A 21,995-nucleotide genomic window follows, 5' to 3' on the forward strand; every position below is an offset into this window, starting at 1 on the left:
TAATAAATTATTATGTAGTCGTATTGTCCGAAAAAAAGAAAAACACTAAATCAAAATAGAGTTCAGGAGACACCTCTACTTTATAACGATCCTTTTGACAGCTGTCATCGGTTTATTAATGAAAATAGCGTGAAATATCTAAACCGAATCGATAGTATCATTCATTATAGTGTTGCTTGCGCACTCAACACAGAGTTACGCTGATCCATAGCCCCGGGAAACCATTGAAAATCAACCTAACCTTGTACTAAAGTTAACCCTGAACCAAGCTTATGAAAGGGTACGATCTAAAATAGGCCTAAGTTGTCTAAAAAAATATGTATTTTTGTCGTTTTTCTATTGGTTATTTCTTTCAAAAGAAATAAAAGGCAGGTATTCGTATCAAATTGATAAATTACGTTAAGCCTATTTCCTCAAACACTCGTCAGATATTTCTAGAAACGCAAAACCGGCAACTTATTTCCCAGTCAGTCAAGTCAGTTTCATAAAGAATGGCCGTCCTAAAGGTGATATCGGGCCTAACCATAGCCGTTATTCTAGCCGGAATCGCTATTAATATTTACCAGCCAAAGTTAACCGCTATTACCAAAGATAAATTAAGTATATTGTTAAAGAATGGGGTAATATACGGTCAAGATTTGGTTAAAAAATTCATGGAAAAGGGGCCTAAAACGGAGAAAGCGAATACAAGCGCTAAGCCTAACCAAGACGAGTTGATAGAGGAGGAAAGGGAACAGCCGCGGGAGAGTAAGAATCAAGAGCGTCTGATGACGTCGCAAGAATTAGCCCAATACGACGGAGGACCTGATAGCCTAGGATTGTATTTAGCTATCCTGGGTAAAGTTTACGACGTTTCAAAGGGGGCGCAACATTACAAGCCGGGTGGAGGATACGCATTCTTCACTGGTAAGTAAATACTTCATGAAAAAAAAACAAAGGGATAGTGACACGAAAAAGCAAGGTGCATGTAACCATGAACCTTTATATTTTAAAGGCAAGGATGCAACTCGGGCTTACATCACGGGTGATTTCACCGAAGAGGGTTTAAATGATGAAGTCCTCGACCTAAAAACTGACCAATTACTAGGCATTCAAGACTGGATTGAATTTTACCAGAAGGATTACGATTACGTGGGTAAGTTTAACAGCTGTTAATCATCCATCAAAATTAATTCAATTTGTTTAAACTTTGTTAAATTTCAATATTTACATATCCGTTTTAAAAAGGTAAGCTCGTGGGTCGGTACTACGACGAGAGAGGTTTACCAACTGATTATTTAAACCGGGTTGAAGAGGCCTTGGACGAAGGGAGGTCACGAGCCCAAGAAGAGGCTGACGAACGCAAGGTCTTTCCACCTTGCAACTCGGAATGGAGCCACGAGGTCGGGGGTAAAGTATGGTGTAGTAAAATGAGCGGAGGAATTGAGAGAGATTGGCTCGGTGTGCCACGAAAACTTTATAAACCGGGACAAGACTCTTCAAGGTAATTTATTTGTAAACCTTTCGGAGGTTATCAATCGCGAAAATTTGCTTTTATATAATGTAGGTGCGTTTGCGTCAGAGACACGGGTCCTCCAACCCATTCCGGGGACACTGAAGGGGACACCGATTCAAATACCAAAATGGCGGGAAAAGGAAGGGGCGATTTGGACCACCCACATTTAAAAGAATACGAAAATTGCGAACCAGACGCAAATAGTTGTAAACTTTACTAATTAAAGAAATAAAAAAATACTTCGGTTGGTTCAAACATTAACTGGGGGGGGGGGGCAGTGATATTTTTTCTAAAAATTATTGTATTTCTCAAAAGTAATTGAAAAATAAAACTAAATAATTTATTTAAAAAAACTGGTTTTCTTAACTCTTTTTCTAGGGCCTTGAAATACTCTCAAAGTCATGAACCCTTTGATTCTTCTAAGTTAAGTGAAAGTGGAAATAAAGTGTGTTCTTTTTCTCTCTCCCAAGCTTTCAATTTATCTTTAAAACATTCGAATATGCCATAAAGATAAACTACTACTTTATAAGTTCCGTTTCACAACCCTTATTATCTGCCACTCTTAAAGAAGAGGGGGGGGGGGAAGAATAGTTCAAGATTCCTTCATAATACCATAAGTTTATAAGTGATATATTCCATAAGTATGACACTACCTATACAAGTTCGTAATGCTAGAGACTTACAACTCGAGCTAGTTCGAGAACGACACCAGAATTGATTACACTCGGTTTTGCACTGTCCATTTTCCTATTTAGTCTGCACCAGAAGCGATATCTAGTTTACTAGGGAGAAGGTGTAAGATGCTTAAGTATTCGCGCGCCATAGTCCCAGTCCCCCTTTCAAAATACACGGGGGGACGTAAAAGGAGGCCGGGCTATTTCGCCTCTCCTCAGTCGGAAAATACGTAATTTTCCTTCGTAATTCGGGTCGCGCTGACGTGAGTTTTCAAGAACCAATGAGATGCTGGTTGTAATTCAGAGGCGGGGATTAACTCCGGCGCTACGTTTGGACTGGAGATAAAGCTGGAAATATGGCGAATTTACAACTTCTCCCTAGTAAACTAGATATCGCTTTTTGGTCTGCATTACTAAGCCCTTGACAGCGCGCGCCTCAACAGGCCTACCTCGCTTTACCTCGAATCTATGACGTACCTCACTCACTTCATGACAAGTTCTCAGTACCCAGTGACAAACTTATGGCCAACATATCTTATGAACTTATGATAAATACTTAAGCTTCCTTCTTAAGTTAAAAAATACGTTTACAATGACGTGAATTTGCAATACATCTTTGGCTAGGTTCCAAGAAGCCAGAAGTTTAAAATAAGTTCGACTTTAAACTATCAATAAAGATAAATCGTACGAAACGCCGCCGCGCGGAGGTATGTTTGGTATGGTTAACTGATACCCAAGTATCTCCCTTCATTACTTGGGTAACCTCGGACGTAATTGGCGCCTGTACCGTCTGGTCTGAGAGTAAAAAATAATAAAAAATATCTTCCGAAACGAACAAGACGTAACTTTTAGAGTTTAGACTTTAGCATAACGTATCTTATACTAAAACCCCCGAGGGCCTCTATGAGGACCATGGTATAATGATTTAGTCGCGGTGTTTAGTGTTACTTGTCAGTGTTTAAAGTGATATGTAATGGTCCTTTAGGTTTCGGTAACGGTGCAAAGTGACTAGACATTCAGCTGTAGAGGGTGGTATGGTAGAAGAAAATTGCAATCGCCATCCATGAATATCTACAATCTTTTGCCGACTTTAGCAGTTATGCCTCGAATAGTTTTTGGAGCTATATTTATTCGATTATTCATGTTTGAAATGAATAAACTCAACATATCACGAAGTGCTTAGGGGGCGGCGAACTCTTTGGAGAGTTAAACTCACCTGTTCCTCATGATTTAACGCATGCGTAATCTACCTGTTGCCCTTGAGAAGTTAAGTTTTTTTATTTTCAAAAAAACTGCCACCAGAAAAAGTTACGTGAAGTATCATAGATAGCTCCCGTAGAGTTTTAAAGTGAAATATTTCTTGTCAAAAATGTTCAAAATAACGTCTGTTAATTTCTTTATTTGGTAACCTTTGGAAGTAAGATGGCTCCGCATCAGAGGAAGCATAAGTCAAAGTTATCGCGTCATGAAGTTAATAATAACGTCACCGAATCGAAAAGAATAAATTCTTCAAATGATTCCGCTAAAGGTTTAGGGTTAAAATCGTGGGCGTCTGGCCATCTTTTCCATGGTTATAGCATCCACGCGATTGTTTTCTTCGTTTTGAGCACGAGGTTAAATTTGACTGGTGACAAGACGTCTTGGTGGTTCGTACATCCTGATGAGTCGTTTCAAGCCACAGAAGGTAATTACGATGCCTATATCAAGTTGTTAACGCATTTTTATACATTTTTTCTATATCTTCCGGTCAGTGGCGCACTCGGAAGTGTACGGATATGGTTTCCGGTCCTTGGAGTACTTCCGGGACGTTTCGAACTCAACGGATATTCAAGTCCAGCTTCATCAGTCAATTGGTATGACAGGAACCAAATCATGGTTGCCAGTTAGGTTCTACGCCGCCATTTTGAACCTGAAAGAGTTCCTGACCATTCCAACGAGTCCTTTTCAAGTAATTACGACTTGTTTTGTCAAGATTTCTTTGACAAGTACTTATGACGATTCTTTGACTGCAGATAACCAAGACAATCCATACCAGTTTGGCCGGACTGTTACCAATGTCAACATTCCTATTGGTGCGTAACTTGGAGGGCAGTTACCCCAATGACGTGTCTTGTATCGCCGCCATCTTGGTTGGATTCACGGATTACTTTGTTCTGTTAGGGACACATACTTTCTTGGAGAGTTTAACGTCTCCGATGGTTATATTAGGAATAGCGTATTTCTTCACCATTTTCGCTAAGCCTGACGATTCCCACAACCAATCAAAATTAAGACACTCAATAATCTCCGGGTTCTTGATTGGTTTAAGTCTTTTCATTAAACCAGACAGCGTCGTGATCATAGCGACGAGTTTATTGGTGTTAGTGCCTTTAAGATTAAGTCATCGAGTCAAGTTTGTACGCGTCATAGTCTTCTTGTTAGGTTTGGTAATGGCAGTATTATTCTGCGCGTACGAGGAACACGTATCTTACGGAAGTCCCATCCATTCTCCATTAAGATGGTGGACTTTTCGATCCCAAATGTCCCACAAGGTCTTTGGCACCCTTCCTAAGGACTACTATCTCAATTACGTCGTAAATACACCGATAGTGTTAGCCCAAGTTGTGACGTGCTTATTCTCATTCCCAATGGCCGTCTATATCCGAACAACCCGGTCAGGTTCTCTGATATACGATTGCAAAGGAACCCTGAACTTATCGCTATCATTTTTCGTAATTTTTGTCGCGAACATCACATTTCTATCCTATTTTGAACATAAAGATGTCCGGTATTTACACGACGCATTTGTAATGCTAGCCTGTTCATGCGCGTGCGCCGTTTTCGTAGTATTCCGATTTCTGAGAACGCTTTTAATCGCAGAGAATCAGGAGAAATTAGTAGTTGCTTTGAAGTTGTTTATCTACGCCGAGGCACTAATGTGCGTTATAAGAAGTTCCGCGGGCTACCCATCAGCGAAAAACCATATCATAAGAGACCCAGTACTTGTTCCTCAAAATTTCTGGGAATCAAGCGAAGTTTCGGCCGCTTGTGATTTTGTTAGTAGGCAAAATGACGTCACGGGACTTGTACTGGATTTCTCTATTCATCGTGCCTCGGGTTACGCGGGTTTTCATAAAAATGTCCCGATAATCGCCAAAACGTTCCAAGACTTCCGGGAATGGACTGCACAATCGGGTCGTGTAGTTGATAGAGTAACGTCCGTTACACCATTAGGATCAAAAAGCGCGCCAAAAATTACGGTACATTCATTCGACGATGTGTCCAACTTCCACGCGGAGGAAAACGGGCTTTTAGTGTTAAAACACGTCATTGATAAACCATCGTACAACTACGCCATATTGACTCGCAATAGAAAATTCCCGCAAGTTGGATTTAAACCCGTTTTTAGGGCGGGAAATACTACTGTCTTTAAAAGAATTAAGTCCAAAAAGGCTAGGGTAGAATTGAGTCAAATTGGAGTTAAATTAGAAGCCAAAAACGCGTCCATTTTGGAATACGAAGCTAGGTGGTTGGTTTCGTTGGGTCTAAAAACATTAGCTTTGCAAAGAATCGAATTGGCTTTAAAATTGGAACCAAAATGCGCCGCTTGCTGGCAAATTTTGCACCACCTAAGTGACCTTGACTTTAACGACCCCAAAGGACAAAAACAAAGAGCTAAAGATGGTTGTTTTAAACACGTGGGGCCTGAGACTTGTGGTTCAAGAATAAAAATGACCAAAATACATGAACAATATAGTTTAGGTGTGTTAAAAGTGTTTAACCCTGAACCAATAATTTAAAAAAGAAGTTTTTTCCAATTTTTAAACAATTTTTATCAGTTTTACACTAAGATCTTCCAATAATAATGTAGTTTTCTAATCGAGCATTAAATATATATTTTTCAAAAATGGCTTACCAATCATAGTTTACACCCATGGAGACTTCATACAATTTACACCAGGAACCGAGCTATTTGGAGGACAAAAACTAGTCTGCTTTATTAATCCAGGTAGCCTGGTCTTCTGGTGTAAATGGTATAAATCCTCCATGTGTGTAAACTATCTATTTGTATTATGTTCAGCTCTCTAGTCTCGTGCAGAGAAAATAATTAAGGAATAAAAAGTTCTGCTATTGTAAGTCAAGGTTCAATAGATAAAATTATTTAATCTAGGGAGCCTTGTGTAAGTGTATTGCACGAATGTAGAGGGCTTTAAGGTTTGTTCTTTCGTTACCGGCGACTTAATGGGAAATTTGACAGATTACTCCTCAAGTTGTATCACGAATAGCTCTAAAATTATCATACCTTCTATTCCAGCACTATTTTCTTTGCAATCCTCTGCCACTCCCTGACCCTGACGTCATCTGACCTCTTTAAAGAGAAGCAGACGACAAAGTATCAACATGGCTTTAATCGCGCTAGAGGAACTAAAGAAATTAATCCATCCGTATTTCATAATTAACGCATTTTTGGCTTTATCTTATGTCACAACTAAATACATTACACCTCTTTGCATACTTTTACACCCCGCTAGTGATTGCGAACTTGACTTCGTAAGTATTTAAAGCTTAAAAGCCTAAAATCAAAATTGAGACCAAGGCTTAACGTATTGGCCTTATTTATATTCAAAGAGGGAGACGGAAATTCTGTTCTTTTTGGTCATTGTGATCGTGTTTAGGACCAGAAAATATGGTAAGGAATTAGTTTAGATTGCTTTGCAAATAATTTTACAAGATTTTATGCTCTAAAAATAAAAATAGGCAGCACAAGTATGGTTCCATACATTTCATCAGCATGCATGTATGCAAAAATTGCCAACATTCTACTGTTTTTCTACGCTGATCCAAGGATGGGTATCATATATCTTGTCATTTGTATAAGTAAGGCATCTTTTAGGCCTAAATTAGTTAAGTTTCTGATAACTAACCAAAAGTTTGACTCTTATAGTTCAAGCAGTTTTGTTGCCTGAACCATCTTATGAGGGACCAGATTACGTTCTATACTTTAGAGGTTCATCTTTAGATGAAGAATTAGAGAAAGATAAAAGGGTTAGCTGGTTGGTGACGTTTTACGCCGCTTGGAACCCAGTTTGCGTTAATTTGGCACCAGCTTTTGCCGAATTATCAGCAAAATATGGATTGGATAATCTAAGATTTGGAAAAGTTGATGTGGGAAGATTTCCGGATGTGGCTGAAAAGTACTGCATAAGTACATCGCCATTCAGTCAACAATTACCAACCATTGTTTTGTTCCGTGGTGGAAAAGAAATTGGTCGTAGACCAGTTGTGGACCAAAAGGGGAAAGTAGTCAAGTTCTTTTTCTCAAAGGTACGAGACTACGAGTTGACAAAGGCTTAGCGGAATTTTAAAATAATAAATAATTTTAAATTTTAATAAAATTATACTTTCAGGAAAATATTATCTCCGAATTTAATCTCAACAATCTCTATGAAGAATGCAAAAAGAACCCAATTAAGAAAAATAAAAAGCTAGACCCCGCTCTGTCAGAAGAGGATAAAAAAGAAAACTAGGCTTAGCACTTATTTTAAGATTTATCAAGACATTTTTTCCCCCACATTGATTTAAGGATTGTTTAGAAAGAATCTTTCAGTGGCCATACTTATTTATACGGCATTGTGTAGTCCTTTTTGTTATAGACACGAATAAATAAAAATACTATTTCACAATTTAAAACTATAATTTTGGGTTAATTTTATACCAAAAGTATATAGTAATCTATAGCCTACACTTTTGATTTTATTTTGGAGGCCATGACATTTCGGCTTCATAGTACATGGATTGAGGAAGCCATTCACGAAACTCCTTCAGGAGATCTAATGTAAAAAAAACCGGGCCTTGGTTTAGCTTACTTTGAGATAGACAAATTTAAATATGTTGATAAGATGAAGTGCATTGTTTAAAAGCATGCCAAGGCTTAAAAATAACATGGGGAGGGGACTTAACAACTTAATTAAAAAATAGGCTTACATTTATCATTAGTTTTCCAGATTTTTTGTAGTTGACTCTTTGAAGTGACATTCTCCTTAACCAAGGCTTGCAGTAATGATTCCGTGCGAGGTTGTAACCTAGGGAAAGAATTTAGTTACTTAACTTAAATAGTTAAAACATACTTCTAACATGGCTACATCCCCTACATAAGTAATATTACTTTTTAGCCTTGGTAGATAGCTTCTGCTTACTTACCAAATATACAACGGAAACGATACTAAAACCCGAGTTTAAGTAACTAACCTATGATTTAATGTAAAATCTAACTAATGGTAATAAAACTAACCGACATTATTATACCGAAAAGATAATTAAATGCAACGACCATGGCCACGTTGGGAAAAACTATCAAACTTACTGGGCCTTTGAGAGCCAAAATAAAGACTACCACGTAACTAACGCCATCTATGAGCCTTAGTATCTGATTGGCTAACTTTTGGCGCGAATTATTCAAAATTCACTGGAAAACTACCACGTGGCTAGCGCCATCTATGAGCCTTAATACCCGATTGGCTAACTTTTGGCGCGCATTATTCAAACTTCACCAGAAAACTACCACGTAGCTAGCGCCATCTATGAGCCTTAATACCTGATTGGCTCACTTTTGGCGCGAGCTATTCAAACTTCAGTGAAAAATTCCGTGGCTAGCGCCATCTATGAGCCCTTATACCCGATTGGCTAACTTTTGGCGCGCATTATTCAAACTTCACCAGAAAACTACCACGTAGCTAGCGCCATCTATGAGCCTTAATACCTGATTGGCTCACTTTTGGCGCGAGCTATTCAAACTTCAGTGAAAAATTCCGTGGCTAGCGCCATCTATGAGCCCTTATACCCGATTGGCTAACTTTTGGCGCGCATTATTCAAACTTCACCAGAAAACTACCACGTAGCTAGCGCCATCTATGAGCCTCACTACCCGATTGGCTCAGTTTTGGCGCGAGTTATTCAAACTTCACCGGACCACACCTATCACCCTTAAAAATATGAATAAAGACTTACTTTGCCCAGGATTTGACCATTGTAGCTGGTGGCGATAAATATGAAGTCTTGTACTTGGCCAATGATTTTAAAACTTGACCTTCAAGGAAAAATCTAGCAAACCATTTAAATTTATCCAAACTTTCTGGGTAATCTAATTCACAGCTTGGTAATGGCCAGGATAATCGACCTGAGATTAAAATTAAAAGAAAACCATATCATTTAAAAGATATTTAGCAATGGCAGGTAGGTTTTTAAGGCATACTTACCAAAAGTTGATGTCATATGACACAAAACTCTATCAGTTTCTCTATCATAAGTTGGTGCTGGATCTTCCAAAGGCTTAGAGAATGTGCATAAAGTAGGGGCGTAAACTGGTAACCATTCTGTCTCGATCGAAGTAACACCACGCATAAATAACCTTGACGTTTCAAAGATTTCTTGATAGATTACCAATGGCGGGCTTTCTTTATGCAGAACCGATTTTGGATGGATAAATACGGGAGTTTCTAACTCTAAACACTGCAAATAAATAGATTAACTTAAAGAAATAATTAATAAAAATAAAATTATTCAAATAAAAAACCTACCATGTAGGCGTTTTTCATTTGTTTCTTATCAACATCAGAAATTTCCTCATCTGGAATTTTTCTAGCTACATGATCAACCATTCCCGTTAACATGAGTTGTCTCAAAAGTTTACACTGTTCTTCAGTTGGTGGGGGCATTTTAGGGTCAACCGATAAGTTTAAATTAGGAATGGCTAAATTAACTAAAAATAACAAGGGTGTAGAGTTATTAAGCCTTACTCTATCGAATAATTTAAAGTTAAGCCTTGGCAACTAGGCTTACCTTCATTCGTTAATTGAACTCTCAATTTTCGTATTTCAACCATGGCTTTATACCTCAGACCATGAACGTCGCAGAATTTACTTGTACATCCAGAAAACTCGCAAGCTCCGACAGCTTTCAATAGAATCATGGCGTCACCCAGTTCCAAGGATTGACCTTGACCAGCCCATGTTTTCATAATTTGTTTCCATTTCTTTTGTTTTTCATTTAAAAGATCACCCTCTTCACTGTCTAATGTTCCAGCTAGTTGCGGATCAATGAAGATTTCTTGGACCGTTAGGGCCGAAACAATAGCCACAGTGTAGGGTAAAAGGTTTTGTTGATGAGAAAGTGCCAACATTTTAGCATAACGGGGGCTCAGAGGAAAACTAGCCATTGCATGACCCAAAGGAGTAACTTTTGCGCTCCATTCCACTGTACGCAAAGATAAAAATTTATACATGTCAAGAATAAATCAAACTCTATGACGCCAAGCCTACTCTGGTCTATGACGCCAAGCCTACCCTGGTCTATGACGCCAAGCCTACCCTGGTCTATGACGCCAAGCCTACCCTGGTCTATGACGCCAAGCCTACCCTGGTCTATGACGCCAAGCCTACCCTGGTCTATGACGCCAAGCCTACCCTGGTCTATGACGCCAAGCCTACCCTGGTCTATGACGCCAAGCCTACCCTGGTCTATGACGCCAAGCCTACCCTGGTCTATGACGCCAAGCCTACCCTGGTCTATGACGCCAAGCCTACCCTGGTCTATGACGCCAAGCCTACCCTGGTCTATGACGCCAAGCCTACCCTGGTCTATGACGCCAAGCCTACCCTGGTCTATGACGCCAAGCCTACCCTGGTCTATGACCCCAAGCCTACCCTGGTCTATGACGCCAAGCCTACCCTGGTCTATGACGCCAAGCCTACCCTGGTCTATGACGCCAAGCCTACCCTGGTCTATGACGCCAAGCCTACCCTGGTCTATGACGCCAAGCCTACCCTGGTCTATGACCCCAAGCCTACCCTGGTCTATGACCCCAAGCCTACCCTGGTCTATGACGCCAAGCCTACCCTGGTCTATGACGCCAAGCCTACCCTGGTCTATGACGCCAAGCCTACCCTGGTCTATGACGCCAAGCCTACCCTGGTCTATGACCCCAAGCCTACCCTGGTCTATGACGCCAATCCTACCCTGGTCTATGACGCCAAGCCTACCCTGGTCTATGACGCCAAGCCTACCCTGGTCTATGACGCCAAGCCTACCCTGGTCTATGACGCCAAGCCTACCCTGGTCTATGACGCCAAGCCTACCCTGGTCTATGACGCCAAGCCTACCCTGGTCTATGACCCCAAGCCTACCCTGGTCTATGACGCCAAGCCTACCCTGGTCTATGACGCCAAGCCTACCCTGGTCTATGACGCCAAGCCTACCCTGGTCTATGACCCCAAGCCTACCCTGGTCTATGACGCCAAGCCTACCCTGGTCTATGACCCCAAGCCTACCTTGGTCTATGACGCCAAGCCTACCCTGGTCTATGACCCCAAGCCTACCCTGGTCTATGACCCCAAGCCTACCCTGGTCTATGACGCCAAGCCTACCCTGGTCTATGACGCCAAGCCTACCCTGGTCTATGACGCCAAGCCTACCCTGGTCTATGACGCCAAGCCTACCCTGGTCTATGACGCCAAGCCTACCCTGGTCTATGACGCCAAGCCTACCCTGGTCTATGACGCCAAGCCTACCCTGGTCTATGACGCCAAGCCTACCCTGGTCTATGACGCCAAGCCTACCCTGGTCTATGACGCCAAGCCTACCCTGGTCTATGACCCCAAGCCTACCCTGGTCTATGACGCCAAGCCTACCCTGGTCTATGACGCCAAGCCTACCCTGGTCTATGACGCCAAGCCTACCCTGGTCTATGACGCCAAGCCTACCCTGGTCTATGACGCCAAGCCTACCCTGGTCTATGACCCCAAGCCTACCCTGGTCTATGACGCCAAGCCTACCCTGGTCTATGACGCCAAGCCTACCCTGGTCTATGACGCCAAGCCTACCCTGGTCTATGACGCCAAGCCTACCCTGGTCTATGACGCCAAGCCTACCCTGGTCTATGACCCCAAGCCTACCCTGGTCTATGACGCCAATCCTACCCTGGTCTATGACGCCAAGCCTACCCTGGTCTATGACGCCAAGCCTACCCTGGTCTATGACGCCAAGCCTACCCTGGTCTATGACGCCAAGCCTACCCTGGTCTATGACGCCAAGCCTACCCTGGTCTATGACGCCAAGCCTACCCTGGTCTATGACGCCAAGCCTACCCTGGTCTATGACCCCAAGCCTACCCTGGTCTATGACGCCAAGCCTACCCTGGTCTATGACGCCAAGCCTACCCTGGTCTATGACGCCAAGCCTACCCTGGTCTATGACCCCAAGCCTACCCTGGTCTATGACGCCAAGCCTACCCTGGTCTATGACCCCAAGCCTACCTTGGTCTATGACCCCAAGCCTACCCTGGTCTATGACCCCAAGCCTACCCTGGTCTATGACCCCAAGCCTACCCTGGTCTATGACGCCAAGCCTACCCTGGTCTATGACGCCAAGCCTACCCTGGTCTATGACGCCAAGCCTACCCTGGTCTATGACGCCAAGCCTACCCTGGTCTATGACGCCAAGCCTACCCTGGTCTATGACGCCAAGCCTACCCTGGTCTATGACGCCAAGCCTACCCTGGTCTATGACGCCAAGCCTACCCTGGTCTATGACGCCAAGCCTACCCTGGTCTATGACGCCAAGCCTACCCTGGTCTATGACCCCAAGCCTACCCTGGTCTATGACCCCAAGCCTACCCTGGTCTATGACGCCAAGCCTACCCTGGTCTATGACGCCAAGCCTACCCTGGTCTATGACGCCAAGCCTACCCTGGTCTATGACGCCAAGCCTACCCTGGTCTATGACGCCAAGCCTACCCTGGTCTATGACCCCAAGCCTACCCTGGTCTATGACGCCAAGCCTACCCTGGTCTATGACGCCAAGCCTACCCTGGTCTATGACGCCAAGCCTACCCTGGTCTATGACCCCAAGCCTACCCTGGTCTATGACGCCAAGCCTACCCTGGTCTATGACGCCAAGCCTACCCTGGTCTATGACCCCAAGCCTACCCTGGTCTATGACGCCAAGCCTACCCTGGTCTATGACGCCAAGCCTACCCTGGTCTATGACGCCAAGCCTACCCTGGTCTATGACCCCAAGCCTACCCTGGTCTATGACGCCAAGCCTACCCTGGTCTATGACGCCAAGCCTACCCTGGTCTATGACGCCAAGCCTACCCTGGTCTATGACCCCAAGCCTACCCTGGTCTATGACCCCAAGCCTACCCTGGTCTATGACGCCAAGCCTACCCTGGTCTATGACGCCAAGCCTACCCTGGTCTATGACGCCAAGCCTACCCTGGTCTATGACGCCAAGCCTACCCTGGTCTATGACGCCAAGCCTACCCTGGTCTATGACGCCAAGCCTACCCTGGTCTATGACGCCAAGCCTACTCTGGTCTATGACGCCAAGCCTACCCTGGTCTATGACGCCAAGCCTACCCTGGTCTATGACGCCAAGCCTACCCTGGTCTATGACGCCAAGCCTACCCTGGTCTATGACGCCAAGCCAAGCCTACCCTGGCCTATGACGCCAAGCCTACCTTGGTCTATGACGCCAAGCCAAGCCTACACTGGTCTATGACGCCAAGCCAAGCCTACTCTGGTCTATGACACCAAGCCTAACTCAAACACTCTACCTAAAGCGTTTATCTTACATTTCTTAGCTTCTTTGTATCGTAGACTTTTGGCAGGAACTTCCAAAGCTCCAAGAAGAATCAATCTTTTTTCCGCTCCTTTTAAAGCTTCAATATCCGGAGTTGAAGGAAAGGGAAAATTGATAACTTTATCAATACCCAGGGACTTCATTTGTAGAAGTAGATCGTCAACTGGCTTCCTAGTAATCTCTGGTTCAGAAAATTTCGGGAATTCGTCCACAAAAACTGCTGAAGAATAAAGTCTATAACAATGTCCTGGTCCAGTTCTACCAGCTCTTCCAGCACGTTGATCGGACGAAGCTTGGGATGTCCATAAAATGCTGAATGCTGAGACACCAGTAACTTTATCATAGAGTCGGGTTTTCATCTGAGATAAATTGTAATATAATATTAATTAGATTTAAGTCTAATTCTTCAAATTAAAAAGAAAAAAGGGGGGGGGTTACCTTGCCAGAATCAACAACATATACTATATTAGGAATGGTTAGGGATGTTTCCGCTACGTTTGTAGCTATAACGCATAATCGAGAACCTGGTGGAGGTTCCCCAAAGACTTTGGCTTGTTTTTCAGGCGACAGTAACGAATAAAGAGGCAAAACATAAAGAGGTTCAGACAAATTTGATGACGTTTCAATCATTTCATCTTCGCTGCTATCTAAATCATCCTCATCTTTAGTAGAAACTTCTTGGAGTAATTCTTCATCCAATGGATTAACCGAATAGCTATAGTAATAATAATAATTAAAACTTAATTACCATTAATAAGATTAATTAAATCAGAAGTGAGATGAGATGGTACTAGAAGTGAAGGGCTCTAGCATTGATAGTAGATCCAGGCATTAGTTAATTAACAAATTTGAGGGTTTTACGCCGCTTCAATCGCGCAATGCCTACACTAGAGAGAAAAAAATTGGTCGAGTTCCAAAAATATTTCCTACCCCCTTCCCCTTAACCTAAAGCGGCGGAACACGGACGCGGGTGCTTGAATCTAGTTCGGCCGTCTACCGCCACGAGCGTCTCACGTTTTGGAGGGGAAATTCCAAAACCGCTACCAGAGGGCCAACCGTTCGTGTGTTATCAAGAATACTCACTTTCGCCAAGTGAATTCAGAATTTGGTTACCTCAGTACTTCTAGTCTCATCTCACTTCTGATTAAATTAAATTAATCTAAACTCTTACTCGTCTAAATTAATTCTTGGCGTTACATTTGCTAAAGTTAAAGTTAAAGTTAAACCCTTTTTCTTGTTATTTTTATGACTTTTCTTGAACTGTTTAACGTCATCCAAGTTATCATCGTCATTTTTGTTTTCTTGCAACGTTTTATTATCGTAATTTTGATGTTTATTAAACGGGAAAGCTCTTCTTAGTTTGCGACATAACGAATTAACTTCCTGTTGACCAGTTAAAAAGACTAAAATTCCACCAGTTGGTAATTGACGATGAATTTTGCAAACCTTAATTTAATTTCAAATTAATTTACAAGGACTTAATTAATTTAATTCCTTTTCAGATTAAAAGGAAAGGGTTAATTAGCCTTATTCCTGATCAGCGCCATCTACCCATAGCGGTGACTTTGAGAACTACTGTAAGCGGCAAGCCAATCAGATGTCGCTAAAATCTGGTGACGTCATTTTTGGTAAGACCCGAGAGTGCCAGTCAGTGACGTCACCAGATTTTAGCGACATCTGATTGGCTTGCCGCTTACAGTAGTTCTCAAAGTCGCCGCTATGAGTAGGTGGCGCTGATCAAGAATAAGGCTAATTATTAAATTAATGATACTTTTTTATAAGCTTCCGAAACATAATCTTCATTAGTTCTTTTATTAAAATGTATCGTAACTGGATATTGACGGGAATCTACTTTAAGAATGGGTGGAGGAATTTTAAATAAACGTTGATTTTCTGTGAAATCTTCTACCCTCAAAGTAGCTGACATAATAATTAACTTTAAGGGGTTATTTTGCTGCAAAAATTAATATTAATTTAATTAAAAGTTTGAAACATATTAATTAAATTAATTAATTATTAAAGGGAGGGTGAAGTAGAAAATCAAGTGATTTTTTATCGATTCTTCTACCAATTTTAAGACCAGTCTGCATAGTGAAACATTCAGGAAATACCAGCTCCGAATGATTTTAAAATTATTTCAAATTAGGTTCAGATTTTAAGGATAATTTTAAAGAAGGACTGCCGACCAATCGCGTAACGCCCTGCCTTTTTGTTAACAAAATTCCCCAAGTCTCGCGCCACGATTGTCACGTCGCGCGCGAATTTTATCAAATCTCGTGATAAATTTCATTCAACACGGAACGTGCCACGAGAATTATGTTAATAAAAAGGCAGGGCGTAACGCGATTGGTCGGAGGTCCTTGTTTAAAATTATCCTTAAAATCTGAACCTAATTTGAATTTTAAAATCATTCGGAGCTGGTATTTCCTGAATGTTTCACAATGCATGCAGACTGGTCTTATAATTAGTAGAAGAATCGATAAAAAATCACTTGATTTTCTACTTCACCCTCCCTTTAACAAATTACTTTGTTTCTTAAAGGGACAATTCGCGATAAAAGTCCAATTAAAATATCGGAGAAAACACTCCTTTCGTGAGCTTCATCAATAATAATGACGGAATATTTCAAAAGTAAGAAATCCTTTTGAAGTTCTTTTAATAAAACTCCGTCAGTCATGAATTTAATTCTCGTTTCGCTGGAAACATTTCCTTCATAACGTATTTGATAGGAAACTTCCTTCTTTAGGTTTAATTCTTTCGCTACACGTTGAGACATTGAAGTTGCGGCTATACGTCTTGGTTCCGTGACTCCAATCATTTTCCCATCCCTACCCACCCAAACGCGATAAATTAATTATAATTATCTCAATGATATTAAATAATTAAATAATTTAATTAATTAATTAAAATTACGCGGTATATCCAGCTTCATAAAGAAATTGAGGGACTTGAGTTGTTTTTCCGGAACCAGTCTCACCACAAATAACAACAACATTGTGTTCATTGATACATTCCATAATGATTTGTTCTTCAGCTAATATCGGTAGTTTTAGACGAAAGGCTTGGATTTCTGGATCTCGATTGACGTTAACAAATACTACAGGTTTTGATGGTGGCTTAGGTTTAGTTTCTTTTTCTTTCTCAAGCTCCTCAACTTTGTCTTGCATTGGCAAGTTTGTTTTAACTGTTTCTTGCACATCAGTTTCAACTGATCTTTGAACTGTTTCAACTTCAGCTGATTTAATTTCATTTGCTGTTTTATTATCTACGTCATCATCTTTTAACGACTCTTCTTCCTCTTCATTTTCATCTTCATCTTCAGACGATTCGGAGCTACTTTGATCAAAGCCAACAACATTATCGTCTTTAATTTCAATTCTATTGACATTTTGAAGCTTTAGTTTGCTTCTTCTAAGACTGCTAATAGGCTTATCGCTCGTCTTATCCATGAAATGTCTATGTTAAGAGTCAAATTAAATTAAATTAATTTAATTTAATCTCAATTTAAAGTAAAATGTTACATTAAATTAAACTTAATTACTTTTTCAATCCTCTAGTTTGAATTGTAGCAATGGAAGTCATGAGTTTGAGTTGTTCTTGGGAAGCTTGTACTTCTTGTAATTTTTCCAAGATTTCAGCTCTCTGCATGGAGAATTCATATATAATATAAGCTTAACAATAATTAAGTTAAAACATAATTAATTACTTACATTTGCTTTCTTTTTTCTTGATTCTAAAATTTGATTTAATTTCTTCCGTTCCTTTTTAGTCAGGGGTTTCCGTTGTTTACTTTTAGGTTCCACAGTATCTTTCTTCTGTTTCTTAGCCGCCGGTAAAATAAGAGCATTACTACTGTCGTATTTATCATCGTGGGTGTTAATGTCAACTTCGACCTTAAATTTAAATCTCAATTAAATTAAGTTAAATTTCATATCAAAAACAAGACAAAGGCTTAGCTTACATTGACTTTTTCTTGCGCATTCGCTTCAGGGACACTGGATTGTCTGGCTTTCCAATTATATTTACGTTTCAATTTACCCATTTTAAATTAATTATAAAAGTAAGTATTAAATAATTACAGCTTTCTCGCAAAGCAAAGTACTTTCACCAGAAACAAACGAGCACGTGTACCAAAACCACGTGCGTCGCGCACGTGGAGCAAAACGTAGTCTGCTAGATGAAATTCTTCATTTCGATTGGCTAACAAAAAAGTAACTATAGTTTCCAGACTAGGAGGACTAATACCATTTACAATAGGAGGCTAGGCTTCTTGTCAGACAAAGTGTAGCACAAAGTAGCTTAGCCTTCTGGTGTAAATGGTATCAATCCTCCTGGCCCGAAAATTATGTACCGTTTGTGGTTTTGGTTTCAGTGGCTAATGACATGCCTAATTAGCTATTTTCACTCGATTTTTCAAGAAAAATGAGATAGAATATATGTTTAACATATAAATTCTATTTTATCGGTTCAGACTGTCTTGTCCTAAACAAATTTCCCTATTTTCAATATTCTTATAAAACATTGTTTTTAGTTTAGGCCTAACCATGGATAAAGAATGCGCGTGAGGAAATTTGTTTTCACTCTAGAGGATAGGCAACTCCCTATCTCGAACGACAGCATATTCTGTATATACTCTGTTACAACATCGGTTGTCAGCACGCGCAAAGCCGTTTCTCTATGTAACGTAGCTTTGTACGTGCTGTCAAGAGACAAAAAACTTCAGGATCTTCATGATTTAAAATATCCCCGAGTTTTTTTAGCTCGAGTGCACGGACCTCTAGGCCTTAGTTTCAAATACGTGTGAAATTACCTACAACCTACTACACGTATTTGAAAACTAAGGCCTAGAGGTCCGTGCACTCGAGCTAAAAAACTCGCGGATATTTTAAATCCTGAAGATCCTGAAGTTTTAGGTCTTTTGACAGCACGTACAAACCTAGGTTACATAGAGTCCTAGCTTTACGCGTGCTGCCAATCGATGTTGTAACAAAGTATATACAGAATAAGCTGTCGCTCGAGATAGGGAGTTGCCTATCCTGTAGAGTGAAAACAAATTTCCTCACGCGCATTCTTTATCCATGGCCTAACTTTAAGCCTTGCCCCCTCAAACTTAAAACCTAAATATGCCTATAGGAAAACGAAAATTAATTAAAAACTTTATTAATAAACACAAGAATCACTCTCAAAAACTTTAAAACTCACCTTTTAAGTACATATAACAAATGTAATTACAAATAAACAATATTTTTTAATTAATTTTTTTTTCTTTATAATATGGGGAAAGAAGATAGTTTATATGTATAATATTAAAATAGTTTGGAGACAATTTGAATTTGACAATTTTGACACCTTGTACGAGCACTACTAAAGTCTTTTTTCTTTTACAACAAATTAGTGCACCTTATATATTTTTACAAACAGTCACATTCTGGATAAATAGGTCTTCAACGCTAACATCTCTGACCAATTTGGTGGTCTATTTTACACTGAGTTTATAGATTCTTCCCCAAAACACTTTCCAATCCAATTAGCAACTTCGTCAAATCCGAGGGAATGGGTTTGCTTTCTTTTCTTCCATTTTTGAGAAGTGTCCGGATTCTTTTACGCGATCAAGAGCCATATAATGAAGAGAATGGCAACCCATAGAAAGACTTTTGATAGAAATTGATCTTCAGCTGAATCTATAGTTCCTTGATGAACTAAAAAAAATCATTATAAGTTTAAATTCCTTAAGCCTTGGCTTAAAATATAATTACAAGGTGCAGCTCTTCCATCTCCAAAATTAAAAGTTGAAGCGAAAAATCCAAATGGAAAGGCACCAATGCCGAAAGACATGTGAAATCCCCCATCACCAAATCCAAATCCAGGGAAAGATTGATTTCCATTATTCTCAGGTTCGGTTCTTTGACCCGGAGGTCTCGGAGGTAACTTTTCTCTGGGATCTTTTTTATCACCACCTCTACCGTACAAAGGTATAACTTTATCCTTAGAGATTGCGGCTTTGCAAACGGGGCATGTTTGTTTATTTGGCCGGGTTTCTAACCATTGATGAAGGCAAGGCCAACTAAAAATCAAAGTGCAGCCAAACTTGTTATAACAATTAATTATTTTTCACTGAAAACGTTTCCTACCAAAATAAATGGCCACAGTAACTAACTACAGCGTCTTTAGCCGTATCTAAACAAATGTTACACTCGAAGCTACCTTCTTGAGCATTTTTATCATCATTCCCCTGAGCACTTCCGCTACCTTGAGCGGTAGTTGCTTCAGGAGCAGGTCCCTCTGCTCCCGAACTTTGATGAGACATCTTCTCTTCAACCCTTCTTCACTTTTATAATTATCAGAGATTGGATTAACTCTTACTTCATCAGATTTGCAATATTAGTAACAACAATCTGCGTGAAACCGAATAAAATTACTACTACAGTGATGTAGAAATCCGAATGGGAGAAATTATTTCCAAGGTCTACCACTTAAGCCTTGGTTTATAACGCTAAAATCAGGTTTTGAAAACCAAATAGTCTAAATTAATTTAACACGTTAAAGGAAAACTTACGATTAAAACGTGGCAAACCGATAATTAAAAACAAATTACAAAATTAAATTAAGGTAATTAGGATAAGAGTACTGTTCTTCTAACTTCTACGTAAGGTTGCCCTCCAGTCATAGAGAAAAACAACAATAACATGACATCAGGGATGCCAGATTGAAAACCTTCAACCCGCCAAAATCAAATTGGAAACAAGCCCAAAAACCGCCAATCTGTGTTTCAAAAAGCCCAAAAACTGCCTAAGATCTAAACTATCCAGCCCAAAAACAAGCCAAAAATTTATCGTCAAAATTTGAAATTAGTTTTTTTTTAGAAATTTTAATGCAAATTCTATACTGACACCATTTTTAAAACGCAAAACCCTTTTATTTCAAGCCAATATTTTTGAGAAGAAGCCCAATTGGCGGCTTTCCAGCCCAATATGGCAACCCTGACATGATCCCATTTGGGGTGGGGGTAGAAGTAGTTTCCTCAGGCTCATAGGCCTACAATATTTCTTCTAAGGTTCTGTCAACCAATCATATTAGCCAAAAACTATTACGTCAATGATAATTGACTTAAATAGATAATAATTGGGGCTTTTTCTATCCATAATGATCAAACCTAATATTAATAAAATAGTTTATTGTGAATGTGAAGTACAAAGAAAAAGGCGAACTACAAACTCAAAGACTGGTACACGTATTTACGTCTTGAAGATACACGTGACGACACATCATCAGTCTTCAAGGTCAAGTTTTAGGCCAAAATACCATTAACAAAATGGATCCAGTTTTACACAAGGGAAGCTGTCACTGTGGGGGCGTAACCTTTGAATTTTCCGCACCTAAAAAGATACAAGTTTCGCAATGCAAGTTAGTGCGTATATAATGTCAATTTATCGCTAAATCAAGCTAATTATGATATTACATTTAGTTGCAGTATATGCACCAAAAAGCAATTAAGGCGTATGATTATAATTAATGAGGAAAAGTTTAAATTAACTAAAGGAGCAGATGGTTTGAGCGAATATACTTTTAACACCCATAAAGCGAAACATCTGTAAGCCTATATTTCTTTAGGCCTAATCCACCTTATTCCCTTTTCGCCGGAAGTTAGGCTTAGCTCGGGATTCATGGGGCGAGTAAGTTAAGTAGGAAGAAATTGGTCTGTCGTCCGCTCCGCTACAGTACATATTTTTGGCTTATGTAGCAGACGACAGACGAATTTCTTCCCGTAATTCACCCCCATGAATCCCGAGCTAAGCCTAACTTCCGGCGAAAGGGAATAAGGTGGATTAAATTGATACTAAATAACATAATAATAACAATAATAAGGTTTTGCAAAATATGCGGAGTTACACCCTTTTACTGGCCTAGATCGAATCCAGAGGCGATTTGTATGTATCACTATAAACTGGTCTAATTTTGAAAAATAGGTCAAATTACATCTAAGCCTACTTCTTATAGCCATAAATTATTTTTGCGTTGATCCCGGTACAATAGAGGAAACGGAAGTAAGAAAATTTGACGGACAAAACTGGGAAGAATCTATTAAAACAAATAGACCTATAGCTATATAAATTTATGTATTTTTATATTACAATTAAAAGAGTAAATATTTGAATTTGATTCGCCATTTTTATTGGACACTGAATGGCTTACGTGGCCCTCCAAACAGG

The 21,995-nt window shown here is 40.2% G+C and overlaps 6 protein-coding genes across 7 annotated transcripts; 4 read left to right on the top strand and 2 right to left on the bottom strand.

Moving 5' to 3' along the window:
• The first annotated feature begins 282 nt into the window (after positions 1-282).
• Positions 283-1,838, top strand: LOC149651404 (neuferricin-like). Its single transcript, XM_089848298.1, has 4 exons — positions 283-906; positions 995-1,135; positions 1,228-1,483; positions 1,547-1,838. Exons 1-4 carry the CDS (start codon positions 492-494, stop codon positions 1,713-1,715), a joined length of 981 nt encoding a protein of 326 aa, XP_089704424.1. The 5' UTR covers positions 283-491; the 3' UTR covers positions 1,716-1,838.
• Positions 1,839-2,862: 1,024 nt separating this feature from the next.
• LOC149651405 (uncharacterized) lies at positions 2,863-6,056 on the top strand. 2 transcript variants are annotated; one of them, XM_089848305.1, is made up of 4 exons: positions 2,863-3,084; positions 3,155-3,853; positions 3,921-4,117; positions 4,182-6,056. In XM_089848305.1, the coding sequence occupies exons 2-4, from the start codon at positions 3,592-3,594 to the stop codon at positions 5,946-5,948; spliced, it is 2,226 nt and encodes a 741-aa protein (XP_089704431.1). In that variant the 5' UTR covers positions 2,863-3,084; positions 3,155-3,591; the 3' UTR covers positions 5,949-6,056. The 2 variants fall into 2 exon arrangements, with proteins under 2 accessions (XP_089704431.1, XP_089704429.1); XM_089848303.1 differs by having other exon boundaries at positions 2,863-3,853.
• A 449-nt stretch (positions 6,057-6,505) lies between these two features.
• LOC149651406 (thioredoxin-related transmembrane protein 2 homolog) lies at positions 6,506-7,845 on the top strand. The gene is made up of 5 exons (XM_089848311.1): positions 6,506-6,699; positions 6,778-6,838; positions 6,907-7,026; positions 7,094-7,473; positions 7,557-7,845. The coding sequence occupies exons 1-5, from the start codon at positions 6,550-6,552 to the stop codon at positions 7,674-7,676; spliced, it is 831 nt and encodes a 276-aa protein (XP_089704437.1). The 5' UTR covers positions 6,506-6,549; the 3' UTR covers positions 7,677-7,845.
• Positions 7,526-18,009, bottom strand: kz (putative ATP-dependent RNA helicase kurz). Its single transcript, XM_089848301.1, has 15 exons — positions 17,747-18,009; positions 17,496-17,678; positions 17,327-17,427; positions 16,699-17,241; positions 16,313-16,613; positions 15,557-15,739; positions 14,957-15,231; positions 14,224-14,500; positions 13,778-14,144; positions 9,988-10,401; positions 9,726-9,907; positions 9,405-9,657; positions 9,157-9,325; positions 8,134-8,231; positions 7,526-7,979 (listed from the first exon to the last, which is right to left on the bottom strand). The coding sequence occupies exons 1-15, from the start codon at positions 17,825-17,827 to the stop codon at positions 7,903-7,905; spliced, it is 3,504 nt and encodes a 1,167-aa protein (XP_089704427.1). The 5' UTR covers positions 17,828-18,009; the 3' UTR covers positions 7,526-7,902.
• A 952-nt stretch (positions 18,010-18,961) lies between these two features.
• Positions 18,962-20,489, bottom strand: LOC149651408 (E3 ubiquitin-protein ligase RNF185-like). The gene is made up of 4 exons (XM_089848313.1): positions 20,342-20,489; positions 19,917-20,180; positions 19,542-19,849; positions 18,962-19,484 (listed from the first exon to the last, which is right to left on the bottom strand). Exons 2-4 carry the CDS (start codon positions 20,090-20,092, stop codon positions 19,387-19,389), a joined length of 582 nt encoding a protein of 193 aa, XP_089704439.1. The 5' UTR covers positions 20,093-20,180; positions 20,342-20,489; the 3' UTR covers positions 18,962-19,386.
• A 328-nt stretch (positions 20,490-20,817) lies between these two features.
• Positions 20,818-21,940, top strand: LOC149651409 (centromere protein V-like). Its single transcript, XM_089848314.1, has 4 exons — positions 20,818-21,189; positions 21,251-21,376; positions 21,652-21,713; positions 21,784-21,940. Exons 1-4 carry the CDS (start codon positions 21,098-21,100, stop codon positions 21,894-21,896), a joined length of 393 nt encoding a protein of 130 aa, XP_089704440.1. The 5' UTR covers positions 20,818-21,097; the 3' UTR covers positions 21,897-21,940.
• Positions 21,941-21,995: the final 55 nt, after the last annotated feature.

This window comes from Phalangium opilio, unplaced genomic scaffold (genome assembly GCF_054372755.1).
Source record: "Phalangium opilio isolate 3A_F unplaced genomic scaffold, DU_Popi_V2 ptg000082l_1, whole genome shotgun sequence".
Classification (NCBI taxonomy): Eukaryota; Metazoa; Arthropoda; class Arachnida; order Opiliones; family Phalangiidae; genus Phalangium; species Phalangium opilio.

Bases quoted from the DNA above. Each gene is read 5' to 3' on its own strand.
- LOC149651404 (XM_089848298.1), top strand. From the start codon at position 492: ATGGCCGTCCTAAAGGTGATATCGGGCCTAACCATAGCCGTTATTCTA. The intron at 907-994 runs GTAAGTAAATAC...TATATTTTAAAG, and splicing joins AGGATACGCATTCTTCACTG to GCAAGGATGCAACTCGGGCT. The intron at 1,484-1,546 runs GTAATTTATTTG...TATATAATGTAG, and splicing joins CCGGGACAAGACTCTTCAAG to GTGCGTTTGCGTCAGAGACA.
- LOC149651405 (XM_089848303.1), top strand. From the start codon at position 3,592: ATGGCTCCGCATCAGAGGAAGCATAAGTCAAAGTTATCGCGTCATGAA. The intron at 3,854-3,920 runs GTAATTACGATG...TCTTCCGGTCAG, and splicing joins GTCGTTTCAAGCCACAGAAG to TGGCGCACTCGGAAGTGTAC. The intron at 4,118-4,181 runs GTAATTACGACT...CTTTGACTGCAG, and splicing joins TTCCAACGAGTCCTTTTCAA to ATAACCAAGACAATCCATAC.
- LOC149651406 (XM_089848311.1), top strand. From the start codon at position 6,550: ATGGCTTTAATCGCGCTAGAGGAACTAAAGAAATTAATCCATCCGTAT. The intron at 6,700-6,777 runs GTAAGTATTTAA...TTATATTCAAAG, and splicing joins GTGATTGCGAACTTGACTTC to AGGGAGACGGAAATTCTGTT. The intron at 7,474-7,556 runs GTACGAGACTAC...TTATACTTTCAG, and splicing joins TCAAGTTCTTTTTCTCAAAG to GAAAATATTATCTCCGAATT.
- kz (XM_089848301.1), bottom strand. From the start codon at position 17,827: ATGGGTAAATTGAAACGTAAATATAATTGGAAAGCCAGACAATCCAGT. The intron at 17,242-17,326 runs GTAATTAAGTTT...CTCTTAACATAG, and splicing joins CAAACTAGAGGATTGAAAAA to ACATTTCATGGATAAGACGA. The intron at 9,326-9,404 runs GTAAGTATGCCT...TTTTAATCTCAG, and splicing joins TCATATGACATCAACTTTTG to GTCGATTATCCTGGCCATTA.
- LOC149651408 (XM_089848313.1), bottom strand. From the start codon at position 20,092: ATGTCTCATCAAAGTTCGGGAGCAGAGGGACCTGCTCCTGAAGCAACT. The intron at 19,850-19,916 runs GTAGGAAACGTT...TTTGATTTTTAG, and splicing joins TACTGTGGCCATTTATTTTG to TTGGCCTTGCCTTCATCAAT. The intron at 19,485-19,541 runs GTAATTATATTT...GATTTTTTTTAG, and splicing joins AGATGGAAGAGCTGCACCTT to TTCATCAAGGAACTATAGAT.
- LOC149651409 (XM_089848314.1), top strand. From the start codon at position 21,098: ATGGATCCAGTTTTACACAAGGGAAGCTGTCACTGTGGGGGCGTAACC. The intron at 21,377-21,651 runs GTAAGCCTATAT...AACAATAATAAG, and splicing joins ACCCATAAAGCGAAACATCT to GTTTTGCAAAATATGCGGAG. The intron at 21,714-21,783 runs GTATGTATCACT...TACTTCTTATAG, and splicing joins ATCGAATCCAGAGGCGATTT to CCATAAATTATTTTTGCGTT.